General features: G+C 39.4%; 1 protein-coding gene across 2 annotated transcripts in view; it reads left to right on the top strand.

The window, feature by feature from the left end:
- The window catches only part of TAF2 (TATA-box binding protein associated factor 2), a 108,838-nt gene that overhangs the window by 55,766 nt on the left and 37,043 nt on the right, over nt 1–16,029 (top strand). For both annotated transcript variants that reach the window (XM_012508762.2, XM_003256157.4), the window contains exons 19-20: nt 13,456–13,649; nt 15,347–15,486. In XM_012508762.2, the coding sequence (XP_012364216.2) occupies nt 13,456–13,649; nt 15,347–15,486 (334 nt within the window). The remainder of the gene's footprint in view (nt 1–13,455; nt 13,650–15,346; nt 15,487–16,029) is intronic.

Here is a 16,029-nt window from a genome sequence, read left to right as displayed (position 1 = left end):
ACTGGTAACTAAAACTAGTAACACTAAATTAACATAAGTCATCTAGTGTTTTATTTCACTGAATAGATAGGTGGCTAAGTAGTTCCCAGGGAAATTTTATCTGATGGATAGTATAACTGGCTATGTTTCCCATTATTTCCCTTAAAAGTTGTTAATTTCATGTTAAAGTTTTTTCAGCAATCAACTTTTATTTTTTGTTTTATTTATTTATTACTCTTTTTTGAGACGGAATCTCGCTCTGTCACCCAGACTGGAGTACACTGGTGTGATCTCGGTGTACTGCAACTTCCACCTCCCAGGTTCAAGTGATTCTCCTCCCTCAGCCTCCCAAGTAGCTGGGACTATAGGCATGTACACCCACGCCCAGCTAATTGTTGTACTTTTAGTAGAGATGAGGTTTCACCATGTTGGCCAGGCTGGTCTTGAACTCCTCACCTCAAGTGATTCGCCTGCCTCGGCCTCTCAAAGTGCTAGGATTACAGGCGTCAGCCACCACGCCCAGCTGCAGTCAACCTTTAAATTTTGTTGGCTTGCTTGTAGGAAGCCCTCAAATGTACCCAAAACATATAATTACTATTATTTTTTGAATTACTCTCTGATGCTTGATTTGGGGATTTGATTTTCAATTTTTTTTTTTTTTTTTTTTTTTTTTAGACGGAGTCTCGCTTTGTTGCCAGACTGGAGTGCAGTGGCTCAATCCTGGCTCACTGCAACCTCCGCCTCCTGGGTTTAAGTGATTCTCCTACCTCAGCCTCCTGAGTAGCTGAGATTACAGGCACAAGCCACCATGCCTGGCTAATGTTTGTATTTTTTTTAGTAGAGGCAGGGTTTCACCATGATTGCCAGGATGGTGTTGTCCTCTTGACCTTGTGGTCTTCCCTCCTGGGCCTCCCAAAGTGCTGGTATTACAGGTGTGAGCCACCACACCTGGCCTCCAATTTTTTTAAATATTTAATAAAGTCCTTTTTTGTCCTGTCAAGCTTTGTTAGAGGTTTTTTGTTTGTTTGTTTTTACCATGTATGTTGCATTAAAATAGCTCTGAGGATCCTACTAAAATTGAATTTTTTTTTTTTTTTTTTGAGACGGAGTCTTGCTGTGTCGCCCAGGCTGGAGTGCAGTGGTGCAATCTCGGCTCACTGCAACTTCCGCCTCCCGGGTTCACGCCATTCTTCTGCCTCAGCCTCTCCGAGTAGCTGGGACTACAGGTGCCCGCCACCATGCCCGGCTAATTTTTTGTATTTTTAGTAGAGACGGGGTTTCATCGTGGTCTCGATCTCCTGACCTCGTGATCCGCCCGCCTCGGCCTCCCAAAGTGCTGGGATTACAAGCGTGAGCCACCGCGCCCGGCCTAAAATTGAAATTTTTTAATGAGCTATTTTATTCATATGATGCTGGAGTTTCTTTCTAACACCAGGTTCAAATCTCATGGAACACTATAACTACAAGAAGCCAAATGTGTAATTTAGTTCAGCTATTTGCTTTGTAACAAGACTAAGAGCATATAAGGGGAAGTAATTATCTCTGCTGCTTTTAAAGAAATCCAAGATTGGGATTTTAGGACCAGTTTTACTCATCAGGTCAGTATGTGGTTTTGTAAAGAAATTTTCTCCATGTAAATCAGGGATGTCCAATCTTTTGGCTTCCCTGGTCCACATTGGCAGAAGGCATATGTTGGGCCACACATGAAATACACTAACACTAACGATAGCTGATGAGCTAAAAAAAAAAAAAAAATTGCAAAATAACTCACAATATTTTAAGGAAGTTTATGAATTTATGAACATTCAAAGCTGTTCTGGGCTGTGTTGAACAAGCTTGGTGTATATAGTCTATATGTGTAGATAGTCTATATGTCATAGTAAATATATAAAATACTGGAAAATAGTGGACACGTTTTAGTTATCTTTCTCTAAGTCAGACACTTAAAGTTCATTTATTTAATAGACATTAATACTAGGTTTTGATGATACTGTGATGAGTAACTTATGATCTTTCCAGGTACTTAATCTGTAGTGAAAGAAACATACAAAAGATCAATTTTTTTTTTTTTTTCTTTTTTGAGATGGAGTCTCGCTCTGTCCTCCAGGCTGGAGTGCAGTGGCGCAATCTCGGCTCACTGCAAGCTCCACCTGCCAGGTTCACGCCATTCTTCTGCCTCAGCCTCCTGAGTAGCTGGGATTACAGGCACCCGCCACCATGCCCGGCTAATTTTTTGTATTTTTAGTAGAGACAGGGTTTCACCATGTTAGCCAGGATGGTCTTGATCTCCTGACCTTGTGATCCACCCGCCTCGGCCTCCCAAAGTGCTGGGATTACAGGCGTGAGCCACTGTGCCCGGCCAAGAACGATATTTTTAATAAGATAAGTATTATGACATTAGGTTAATTAACCTGCTAAGGAAGTGCTTGGAAGGATTAACCCAAATTAAGGATGGGGAAGCCAGAAAAGGCTTCCTGGGAAAGGTTGAATCTAGAGTGAGCTGTAAGTTGATGAGGTGAAAGAGCAGGAGAGGAGGAATATATGGTCAATTATAGAATCTATAAAAGTATAGAGAGGGAGCTTATTGAATTCGAGAGGTTTCAAGATCATTATTTTAGAAGTTATTTTTATAACTTTTGGCATATTTCTTGAAAATGGATCTATCTTTCTCATATTTTTACTTACCTCGTAAGATGTGAATATCTTAACTCCTACTATAAATCCAGTTTCTATTATTGTACAAATTATGTAAGTACAAAGAGGATATATATATAAATTTAACCCTCTGTAAGTTTAAGAAATCTGAGAGAGGATGGTAGGGAGTAATAATGGCGAGAAAGGGTTGGGAAAATAATTGTAGCCTTGAAGAAATGAGGGATTGATTTATAATTTGGAAAGTTATGGAAAGTATATCAACTTTTAACTTGGAACTTATCAGCAAACTGAGCTCTTAAGACTTCTTTGTATTTTTTTTACATGAATAGAAATGGTAGTGTATTATAAGAATAGCTTTAGCACAATGCTATTTGGAAAAGAATAATCTACTTATTAGGTAATAGTGCTGTTTAATTTTGTAGCTAAATAGTGCTATTATTTCTTCTCCTATCTTTTTAAAAAAGGAAAATTTTAAGGAAAGATAACCATAGGCTTTTTTTTTTTTTTTTTTTGAGAAAATCCAAGCTTGCTTTTTCAATAATGATGATGTTGATTCTGATGTTCACTTATTGAGTGCTTAGTACGTTCTTGGTACCATAAATGCTTTGCCTGTATTTTCTTATTTTAAGTAATAATATTATTATTATTTGAGATGGAGTCTCTCTCTTGTCACCCAGACTGGAGTGCAGTGGCATGATCTTAGCTCGCTGCATCCTCCACCTCCTGGGTTCAAGTGATTCTCCTGCCTCAGCCTCCTGAGTAATTGGGATTATAGGTGTCCGCCACCAGACCCAGCTAATTTTTGTATTTTTAGTAGAGACGGGGTTTCACCATGTTGGCCAGGCTGGTCTCGAACTCCTGACCTCAGGTGATCCGCCCACCTTGGCCTCCCAAAGTGCTGGGATTACAAGCGTGAGCCACCACACCCTGCCTTATTTTAATTAATATTATTATTGTATATTATGTATCTTTTAAAATTTTATTTTATTTTAGATTCAAGGGGTGGGTATGTCTGCAGGTTTGCTGTGTTGATTTATTACCTAATGGTTGGGTCTGGAATTCTAGTGTACCCATTACTCAAATAGTAACCATTGTACCCAATAGGTAATTTTTCAACCCTCACTTCCCTCCTAGCCTCCCCTCTTTTGGAATTCCTGGTTTTTATTATTTCCTTCTTTATGTCCATGTGTTCCCATTGTTTAGTTCCCACTTACAAGTGAGAGGATATGGTATTTGATTGTCTGTTTCTGAGTTATTTCACTTAGGATAATGGCTTCCAACTGCAGTCATGTTGCTGCACAAGACTATTTTGTTCATTTTTGTGACTGCATAGTATCCCATTGGGTATATATACTACATTTTCTTTGTTCAATCCAAAGTAGGTTGTTAATTTGAGATCTTTTTGATGTAGGCATGTAATGCAGTAAACTTAACTCTTAGCATTGCTTTTGCTGTATCCAAAAGGTTTTGGTATGTTGTATCTCTATTTTCATTCTTTTTTTTTATTTGTCTTGATTTTATTGCTTAGCCAAAAATCATTCAGGATCAAGTTGTTCAGTTTCCATTTGCTCATGTAGTTTTGAGAGTTCCTCTTGATATTGATTTGTAATTTTATTCTACTGTGGTCTGAGAAGATACTTGATATTTTTTATTTTTTTGAATTTATTGAGATTTGCATTTTAGCCAAGCATGTGGTCAATTTGGGGGAATGTTCCATGTTCAAATGAGAAAAACGTATATTCCGCAGTTGTGGGTAGAATGATCTGTAAATGTCTGTTACGTCCATTTGGTCTAGATTCTAGTTTTTTAAGTCCAGAGTTTCTTTGTTGACTTTCTGCCTCAATGACCTATCTGGTGTTTTCAGTGGGGTGTTGAAGTCCACCACTATTATTGCATTGCTGTCAATCTCTTCTTAGTTGTAGGTGTTGTTTTATGAATCTGGGTGCTGCAGTGTTGGGTGTGTATGTAATTAAATCTTGGTTTTGTTTTAAACTTTGTCAGTATATAATGCCTTTCATTTTGCTTCTTTCTTTCTTTACTATTGTCAGTTTAAAGTCTATTTTATCTGATGTAAGAATGGCTACTCCTGGTCGGGCACGGTGGCTTATTCCTGTAATCCCAGCACTTTTGGAGGTCGAGGAGGGCAGATCACTTGAAGTTAGGAGTACAAGGTCAGCCTGGCCAACATGGTGAAACCTCATCTCTACTAAAAATACAGAAATTCGCCAGGTGTGGTCACGCATGCTTGTAATCCCAGCTACTCAGGAGGCTGAGGCAGGAGAATCACTTGAACCCAGGACTGGGAGGTTGCAGTGAGCCGAGGTTGCACCACAGCACTCCATCCTGGGCAACAGAGTGAGAACCTGCCTCAAAAAAAAATAAAAAAGAATGGCTACTCCTGCTTGCTTTTATTTTTCATTTGCGTAGTATATCTTTTTCCATCCTTTTACTTTGAGTCTATAGGTGTCTTTTGTCATTAAGGGGGTCTCTTCTAGGCAATAGATGGTAGTGTCTTGTTTTTTATCCAACATGCCATTCTATATCTTTTTTTTTTTTTTAAGAGATGGAGTCTCACTCTGTCACCCAGGCTGGAGTGCAGTGGTGTGATCTCAGCTCACTGCAACCTCCACCTCCCAGGTTCAAGCAATTCTCCTGCGTCAGCCTCCTGAGTAGCTGGGACTACAGGCGCACACCGCCACACCCAGCTAATTTTTTGTATTTTAGTAGAGACAGGTTTCACCATGTTGCCCAGGCTAGTCTCAAACTCCTGAGCTCAGGCAATCTGCCCTCAGTCTCCCAGAGTGGTAGGATTACAGGCGTGATCCACCGCACCCGGCCACTCTGTATCTTTTAAGTGGAGCATTTATGCCATTTCTGTTCAAGGTTAATATTGAAATGTGAGGTTTTCTTCCTGTCATAGTGTTGTGGGTAGTTGCCTTGGAGCCTTAATTGTGTAATTATAGGGTCTGTGAGCTTTCTGCTTGCATGTGCTTTTATGTTGGTGAGCGTCATCCTTTCATTTCTATATTTAGAACTCCTTTGAGCATTTATTATAGGTCTGGTCTAGTGGTGATGAATTCCTCTTGATTGCTTGTCTGGGAAATACTTTATTTTTCCTTCATTTATGAAGCTTGGTTTGGCAGGATATAAAATTCTTGGCTGGCAATTTTTGTCTTTAAAGAGATGAAAAATAGACCCCCAGTCTCTTCCTGCTTGTAAGGTTTCTGCTGAGAAGTCTGATGGGATTTCCTTTATAGGTGATTTGACACTTCTCTCTAGCTGCTTTTAAGATTTGTTCTTTTATGTTGACCTTGGGTGGTCTGGCCAGCATATGCTTTTGTGAGGTTTGTCTTGTATCGTTATCTCCCAGTTGTTATCTGGATTTCTTGTCTGGATATCTATCACTGTAATGAGATTGGGGAAATTTTCCTGAATTATTTCCTCAAATATGCTTTCTAAACTTCCTACTTTTTTTTCTGCCCCAGGAATGCCTATAAGTTACAGGTTTGGTCACTTTATGTATTCCATATTTCTTGAAGACTTTGTTCATTTAAAAAAAAATTGGGGGCTGTGTGCAGTGGCTCACACCGGTAATCCCAGCACTTTGGGAGGCTGAGATGGGCGGATCATGAGGTCAGGAGATGGAGACTGTCCTGTCTAACACGGTGATACTCCGTCTCTACTAAAAATACAAAAAATTACCCGGGCATGGTGGCACGTGCCTGTAGCCCCAGCTGCTTGGGGGGCTGAGACAGGAGAATCGCTTCAACCTGGGAGGCGGAGGTTGCAGTGAGCAGAGATCATGCCACTGCACTCCAGCCTGGGGACAAGAGCGAGACTCTGTCTAAAAAAAAAAAAAGTTCTGACTGGTTTAATTCAAAAGACCGGTCTTCAAGTTCTGAAATTCTTTCTTCTGCTTAGTCTAGTATGTTGTTAAAGCTTTCACCTGTGTTTTGAAGTTCTTTAAGTGAATTTTTCATTTCCGGAAGTTCTGTTTGTTGCTTTTTTAAAAATACATCTATCTGGTCTTTCATCTCCTGAATTGTTTTTCTGGTTTCTTTGTGTTGGTTTTCAACTTTCTCTTGTGTCTCTTTGGGCTTCCTTACAATCCATATTTTGAATTCTTCATCCATCATTTCAAAGTTTTCATTTAGGTTAGGATCCACTGATAAGAGAGCTTGTGTGTCACAATATTCTCTTTCTTCATGATACTGGAGTTGTGCTCATTCCTTCTCATCTGTAGCTGTTGTTACTTCTGATTTTTGAATTTACTTTCGGTTGGATGGAACTCCTCCTCTCCTCCCACCTTGAGGGTGCGCCTATAGAGTATATTGGGTGGGGTATTTTTTTGGCTGTGCTTCTATAGCCCTGTGTATTTCTGTTATTAGGGTTTGTGTTGGGTTATGCAGTTCAGCCTACAGGCCAGTAGGTGGTGCTTCCAGGTAAGAGCCAGCTGTGGTAAAAGCAGATGGGTATGTACTTGATCTTTGTTTACTGTGTGGTACTGTTTTTTGTTTCAGCCCTGATGGGGGTGTCTGGTGGAGCTCCTAGTGAAACGCACTGAAGTCTGTGCGGGGGCGCTGCACTAGCTCCAAGTCTTATGCAGAAATGTGATCTCTTTCCCTGTCACACTCCTGTACTGGGGCTCATAACTCTGTATGCAGATGCACACTGTCGTCTGTCTCCAGGCCATAGTGTAACTGAGAACCGCAGAAGACACCTCTCCCCTGGCTCTCCACTGGAGTGGTTTCACGCTGGAACTCCTCACTCGGCCCAATACAGACAGCTTTGTGGCTCGCCTGTTCTCCAGTGTGGTAATGCTGCTGCTTCAAGCAGAGAGGGGGAGGGGCTCCATCTTTTGGCACATGCAGGTGGGTGTCGGCTGTGGTGCTGTCGGCTGTGGTGCTGTCAGCTGGCTGGGTCAGCCTAAGCTCAGACCCGATGGACCTAATAGACATTTACAGATTATTCTACCCGACAGCTGCAGAATATGTATTTCTCATCTGCAAGTGGAACCTTCCCCCAAATTGACCATATGCTTGGCCAGAAAGCAAGTCTCAATACATTCAAAAAAATCAAAATCATATCAAGTATCTTCTTAGACCACAGTGGAATAAAATTAGAAATCAATACCAAGAGGAAAAAATAAGGAATTTTTCAATAGGTAGAGGAAGGAGAAAGGTGCCCTGGGGTTAAGAACACATTAACAAAAGTACAAGAGGCATGAAAATGCAGTGTGTTAAAGGAAGAGAAAAGTTAATGATGCACCTTCATGGTAAAGGGATACAAAGCTGGAGGTAGTGGACTGGACAAGGCAAACCTCCAAGCCCAGAGCCTGTAAATGGCCTGCTCGATGGTGTATGGGAATCCTCAGGCAGTAACAGCTGAGTTGGTGGCAGAATACGCAGGTGGTGGGAACCCCAGGGTTGATCACAGGCCTGTCAGCATGGGCTCTCAGAAGGGCTCCAGCTGGCAGCTGAAATGGTTGGGTGGGAGCAGGGTGGCTGTTCTTTCGCTGAGTAAGGCGGACTCCCTCAGCAGGAGCGATGGAGGCTGGCAGCTATGGGATGCGTGGCCCGATTGCACTTCCCTTTTATGTGTATTTCCCTGCTGGGGACATGCAAATGTGCTCAGCCTCCCCCTGTCTCCCTGGCCTCAAGGTGGCAGTGTGGCATCTGTGGTGGCCTGTGGTGACAACAACTGCTGCGGCAGGAGCCAAAGGGCAGGTCCCTGGCTTCTTGGGGCTGGGCTCTCACTACACTGGGCCACAGCCAAAATACACATGCAGCGTCAGGGCAGCTGCACTGTGGACCCAGCGCTGAAGAAGTGGGGACCTGTTTAGGAAACAGTAGCTGAAGCAGACTTTCTTCACATTCTGCAGTCTGCCTGCTCCTCTGCACTGTGGCTGCCGTCGTATCTGTCTTTGTGAAAATGCCGGGCCTGCCTGCTCCTTCCCTGGTGGGGCAGTAGCAGCTGGCACCTGACTGCTCAGGGACCAAAGCCTGTGGGATTCCACGTAGGCTCCAGCAGTGTCTTTACAGTCTCCAGGCAGCTGTCTGTATTAGACTGGAAGCCTGAGGGGCCAAGAGGTCTCGGCTTCCTGCGGCTAGGATTGTAAAAGTTCTTAGTAGAAGTGTGGAACCCCAGGGATCTCTCACTCACTCATCCTTTCCACACATCCGGGAGCTTCTTCCAGCTCCACACTTGCCCTGGTTTAGCTGGCTGCCGGGCTTTGCTCTCCTCTGCTTTCCATGATTGCCATTGCTTCTCTGATGAATTCCAGCATGCCCTCTTAAGATGATAATAGTTGAATTGTTCATATTTACTTGCTACTTTGATTCCTGTCTGAGAGAGAGGCACCCACTAGCTGCTTCTAATCAACCATCTTGAACCGGAACCTCAGTGTTAATATATTAATCTATATTTTTATTTCATTTTAGATACTCTTCCTCCACAAAGTTATATCAATCACATTATAAGAATTGATGAGATTGGAAGGTAGTCTTGTTTATCCCCCTATTGTAAGTGGCTGTCAGTTCTGTGTCATATGAATTAAATTTGTGGAGGCTTACTGAATCAGAAGATATATGCAGGTGTGTGCACATATGTGTATGTGTGTAAATCAGAAAGCATGTGTAACACTTTTTAGAATGATTCTGAGAGCCCTTCTTTACCCTGTTTGTATACTTTTCCAGATGAGGTTACTATATACCTACATATATCATTTATCTTCCATCAGCAACTTTTTTTTGTTATTTTTTTGAGAGAGAGTCTTGCTGTCTTGCCCAGGCTGGAGTACAGCAGTGTGGTCTCGGCCCACAGCAATCTCTGCCTCCTGGGTTCAAGCAATTCTCCTGCCTCAACTTCCCGAGTAGCTGGGATTACAGGCATCCACCACCACGCTCAGCTAATTTTTGTATGTTTAGTGGAGACGGGGTTTCACTATTTTGGCCAGGCTAGTCTCGAACTCCTGACCTCAAGTGATCTGCCCACCTCAGCCTCCCAAAGTGCTGGGATTACAGGTGTGAGCCACCATAAGTCTTCACTAGTAAGCAAAACTTCCACAGACTATCCAGCCTTATCCATGCTGTAGCTTTATGATGTAAAATAATTCATACCCTTTCATGTATAACAGGTTTTCTCAATCATGGCACTTCTAATATTTTGGGTTGGATAATTCTTTGTTGTGGGGCTGTCCTGTACACAGCACATGTTTAGCAGTATCCCTGGCCTCTACCCATTAAATGCTTGTAGCACCCCTTACCTCAGTTATGATATCCAGAAATCTCTCTAGACATTGTGAGAAAGTCTGAGGGGCAGAATTGTGTTGAGAACCACTGATGTGTGGGGATAATATTAAGAAATATAGAAATAGTTTATTACAATAGATTCCTAAATCGCTAAGTAGTTTAGCTGGGATAAAGTTGTAAAAATGAATTTATTTGTGAAGTTAAATTGAATGTAATATCATAGTTGTAGTGTATATCACTAAGCATAAGACTTGATTCTTCTTTTCAGCAGCTGTGATACCTACATCATCTTTTCTATTTCAGCGTCCTAGTTCAGGCCTTTATTCTTCCCTGGACTCTTGAAAAAGCTGTGTCATCTTGAGCAAATTACTTAATCTCAGTGTCTTAGTTTCTTCATCTATTAAGAAAAAGTGTGTTAGTAATAGTACCTCTATCTCATAGGGTTTTTGTGGAGATTACACAAGATAATATATATAAAGCACTTAGAGGAATCCCTACAGTTATGTTGCCTATCATTAGCAGTTGCAACATTATCATCATTCCTAGCTCAATATCCCAAAACCTTTCCTCTTAAAATATTTTTATAATTAAACCAGAGTAATCTTTGTGATGGAGCTCACCTGAATTTCTTTCCTCCTTAAAAAAATTCCCTTCTTAAAAACCTTCAAAGACTCTCCAGTGCTTATAAGTAAATTTATGCATGGCATTCAAAAAGTTTGAATGTTGGTGGTCCCAGTCCACCCCTCCAGCTTTGTACCCTTTTACTGTGAAGTTGCATCAGTAACTTTTCTCTTCCTTTAACTTACTCATTTTCATGCCTCTTGTACTTTTGTTAATGTCTCCTTAACCCAAGGGCACCTTTCTCCTTCCTCTACCTATTGAAAAACTCCTTATTGTTCTAAGATCAGTATATCCTCCTGATAGGATGCATTGTTTGTATTGTTTTGTTTTCTTGACTCCTGGAACAATTTGATTACTTTTCCTGTCGTCTTACTCTTTTTTCTATTTTGCTTGCAAATCAAATAGTTCTTGTCTTGAAGAAGTCATCTTATCTCTGTGTCTCCAGAACACTTAACAAGTACTAGATGCCTATATTTATATATTCATTTAATTGTGTCTCTGTGTCACAGTCACTTTCTCAATCATTATCTGGCTACTGTTTAGGAAGTATTTAATTTATCTCCTTTAATCACAAAGCCCGCAGAACTTACTACATTGTATAATAGCAAAAACACAACAATGGAGATAAATTAGATTTAAATTTCCTCTCAACCAGATATTTTATTTCCTTTAAGAACTGTTATACCTGACCTACTGCCTTCTGGACTTAAAATACGTATTTTTTAAATAAAAAATTAAAGACATTTTGGTAAGATTCTTTCCTTCCTAGTCTGCTGGTTTATTTTGGCCTTAATTTTTAGTGTTCCTTTTTTCCCCTACACTTGAATTTCTTTTACTTGAAGAAATTAGAATTCAGGATGGTGGCAAATCACATTATATTCAAATGGAAGAGGAAGATGTTTTATACATTGTCATTTTTTTTGTGGAGTGTTTATATAATTTAATTTCTTTATACTTCTTTCTACTTTGTATAGTGATTTTACTCACCTTAATTCTTTGAAATATGCCTATTCCTGTGGCTGAAGGTGTTTGTCAACCCTTGTTTGACAAAAGTAAGACACAGAAATTGAGAGTCTAAAATTACACAGGAAATGCAGTCTGGGAATTGTGCTGTAAGGCCCTGCTACCCATTTGTGTGGTGATGTTTTTAGTATTACCATGTTACTTTACAGCATGCCATATGCTTGTCATCATTTATGATTTTGTGTGGCACACACTGGTATATTATTAAATTTTATACTTCATTAGTGTTGTGGAACCACATAAGACTCACTATGTTTTCATTTTGAAAAGAAGGCTAATCAGTTTTTATAGTTATATGCTGTAAATTAAGTAGTTTTATATGACTTAGTACCTCAGAATACTAAGGATAGCATAAATGCAAATAATAACTACAATAGGTAACACTAATAATAAGTTCTTGTGTGTTCCATGCCTTATGCCAAAACATAGATGATCTAATATCCCCACCAGACCGCTGAAATAAATACAATATTTATGTATTTTTTATTTTATTTTTTTTTATTTTTTTTGAGACGGAGTCCAGCTCTGTCGCCCAGGCTGGAGTGCAGTGGCGCAATCTCGGCTCACTGCAACCTCTGCCTCCCAGGTTCAAGCAATTCTCCTGCTTCAGCCTCCCAAGTAACTGGGATTATAGGTGCACGCCACCACACCCTGCTAATTTTTGTATTTTTAGTAGAGACGGGGTTTCACCATGTTGGTCAGGCTTGTCTCAAACTCCTGACCTCATGATCTGCCAGCCTTGGCCTCCCAAAGTGCTGAGATTACAGGTGTGAGCCCCCACACCTGGCCTATTATTATTTTTTGAGACAGAGTCTTGCCCTGTCACCCAGGCTGGAGTACAGTGGTGCAATCTCGGCTCACTGCAACCTCCGTCTCTTGAGTTCAAGTGATTCTCATGCCTCAGCCTTCCGAGTAGCTGAGACTACAGGCACCTGCCACCACACTTGGCTAATTTTTGTATTTTTAGTAGAGATGGGGTTCCACCATGTTGGCCAGGATGGTCTCGAACTCCTGACCTTAAGTGTTCCGCTGGCCTCGGCCTCCCAAAGTGCTGGGATTACAGGCGTGAGCCACCACTCCCAGCCTTAAATACTATTATTGTCCCAGTTTTCATGTGAGAAGATTGAGGCTTATAAAAGTTAAGAGATTTACCCAAAGTCACATGATTGTTTTCTGTGGCTCCAGTAAACTGAAGCTATAGAAATTAAAATTTCAATCATTATAGTGGTCTGTAAGCAAAACTTTATCTATAGTGAATACTTGTGAGGTATTTTTTCTTTGGTGTTGTTTGTTTGTATGTGCCTTACTTTTTTTCCTGCCCCGTATTTGAACATAAAAATGTTTAGGGACTCTGCATTATGTGTGTCAATGTGAGCTTCTGCCTCCACAATAGAAGTCAAAAGAGGGCAGGTATTCTTCTTCCAGTCTCTTGGCAGTTTGTGTTAGCACAAAATATTCTCAGCATGCTGATAGAATTCATTTGCTTGCTCCATGTTGAATTTCCCTGGCCACAGCATCTGATTTGCTGAGTATAAATCAAGCCACATCCAGGTCACCTTTCAATAAATTGCTTCTATGAGAATTGACTGCCATATAGATTAGGATTTGTTTTTTTTTAATGGCTTCCTTCTCTTTTCTGCTTCTCTGGCTAGAACTCCTACATTAACCCTCCAATTTCCTTATGCTTTCCTCCTATTTTCTATCACTAGTTTTCTATTCAGTAAACTAATGTATTGTTATAGTGAATCTCTTACTGTTTTCAGAGTGACCGTGTGCAAAGGGTGGAGTTGAATGTTTACCAGAGGACTTGCTTGTGTTTTGGGAAAAATTTTATTTTATCTAAAATATAATTATACAAATTTTATTTTGTTAATTTTGATCAGAAGAGTTAATTTTGTTATCTTCACTTAATTTTTCTTTGGCCTAGTTTTCAGATAACTATTATCGTGCAGAAATGATTGATGCCCTGGCCAACTCTGTTACACCTGCAGTCAGTGTGAATAATGAAGTTAGAACTTTGGATAACTTAAATCCTGATGTGCGACTCATTCTTGAAGAAATCACCAGATTTTTGAATATGGAAAAACTTCTTCCAAGTTACAGACATACCATCACTGTCAGGTATGATTAAATTCCTTACTTTAAAGTTATATGTTCTTATAACTATAAAAGAAATTTATTTTCATTATAGTAAATTGGGAAATATAGTAAAATGAAAGGAGAAAACTAAAATTCTGTATGATTCTACCACCCACAGATAAATTATTAGTATTTGAAGAATGTCCTTCTAAATTTTTTCTCTCTTTAACTACATACATTTTTAATTATTTGAGATTATACTGTATATGTAGTTTTTGTATTCTGTTTGTATCATAAATACTTTCTCATGTCACCACAAATTCTTTATAAGCGTTGCTTTGATGTCTGCATATTCTTTTATTTCATTGGATTTTATGTAAACATTCTCTATTGTTAGCCTTTTTTTAAGATGACTTTTCACTTTTACCAGCTTTATATAGCTATCAAGAAGTTCTGCCAATTTAAGTTTGCTAAAAGTTGATTCAAACATAGACAATTTTAACTTTCTATATAGTGAACAAACTATATTACTAAAACATTTGGAGAAAATATTTAAATTATATTTTATGGTAAATACTTCTTTTTCTGAAAACTATTCCTGTTACAAGTGTAATGACACTGGAAACTTTGAGTTTTGGAATTTATTTTCTTTCTTTCTTTTTTTTTTTTTTTTTTTTTTTTGAGACCACGTTTTGCTCTTGTTCCCCAGGCTGGAGTGCAGTGGCGCAATCTTGGCTCACCACAACCTCCACCTCCCGGGTTCCAGTGATTCCCCTGCCTCAGCCTCCCGAGTAGCTGGGATTGTAGGCATGCACCACCATGCCCGGCTATTTTTGTATTTTCAGTAGAGACGGGGTTTCACCATGTTAGTCAGGTTGGTCTCGAACTCCTGACCTCAGGTGATCCACCTGCCTTGGCCTCCCAAAGTGCTGGGATTACAGTCGTGAGCCACCACACCCGGCTGGAATTTGTTTTAACAGAATTTAGATATTAATTTTGAATTTTTATCATTGCAAACATTTATTATAGTTATATGTCACTTAACAACAGGGATATCTTCTGAGAAATGAGTCTTTAGGCAATTTTGTTGTTTATGCAAATGTCATAGAGTATATTTACACAAACCAGATGGTGTAGCCTGCTGTATACCTAGGCTTTATGGTATAGCCTGTTGCTCTGTTGCTCTTAGGGTATAAAGCTGTAGAGCATGTTACTATACTGAATACTGTAGGTAATTGATAACACAATGGTAAGTACTTATATATTTAAACATATCCAAACATATGAAAGGTATGGTAAAAATACAGTATAAAAGATAATAAATGATACCCCTGTATAGGACACTTACCATAAGATAAATGGAGCTTGCAGGCCTGGAAGCTGCTGTGGGCTTATCAGTGAGTGAGTAGTGAGTGAATGTGAAGGTATGGGACATTATTATTGTACACTACAGTAGACATAATAAACACTGTGGACTTAGACTACACTAAACATATTAAAAATATTTTTTCTTCAGTGATAAATTAATTTTAGCTTACTGGACCACCATTGTATATGCAGTTCATCATTGACTAAGATGTCTTTCATGTGGCATGTGACTCTATTACAAAATTGAAGGTGGATTAAAATCACCTCAGTTTTTAAATTGATTGCCACAAAGGATTCTTTAATGCCTAGGAAACAAATTGATTTATAATACCTCAGTGAAAGTAGTTAACATATGTATTTTTTTTCCCTAGTTGTTTGAGAGCCATACGGGTACTTCAGAAAAACGGACATGTGCCAAGTGATCCAGCTCTTTTTAAATCTTATGCTGAATATGGCCACTTTGTGGACATTAGGATAGCAGCTTTGGAAGCAGTTGTTGATTATACTAAAGGTAATGCTTTAGAAATACATGCTCATATCATTTTAGAAAGAAATATTTACTTTTTAGAGCCAGTGTTGTTGGGGTTTTCATAATATGTATAACACAGATATTTTAATTTTAAATTCTTGACTCAGTGATTTAGAAATCATCTTTGATAAATGTAGAATTCACATAAGAGTTAATAAATGAGGGAAAGGAATAAAATTATAGGTATCTTTAGTCTTTCCAAGAAGTCAGTGTTCATCCTGTAGCTTTAATTGGATGTTATTTTAGGAAATAGAAGATTTTTGAGAAATTTCTAAGAAGGATTCAAGAAAACATCTCACACCTGTGCAAAAATTTGTGTCTGTGAAAGGAGAGGACTAGACATAAACACAAACTTCAGTAGGGGAATTAGGCAAGGCATCATGAATATGGAAAAAACATAAGGCCAAAAAATCGCTAAGGGAAGAATACACATATTTTTTTTTTATTTAGGGAAGAAAGATACAGAGATGGAAGTGTTAAAAAGTCATGAAGAATAGAGCCGGTAGAAGACAAGCTGTAATCCAA

The sequence above is a fragment of the Nomascus leucogenys genome, chromosome 16, assembly GCF_006542625.1.
Source record: "Nomascus leucogenys isolate Asia chromosome 16, Asia_NLE_v1, whole genome shotgun sequence".
NCBI classification, from domain to species: Eukaryota; Metazoa; Chordata; class Mammalia; order Primates; family Hylobatidae; genus Nomascus; species Nomascus leucogenys.
This window is presented reverse-complemented; position numbering and strand designations above follow the sequence as displayed.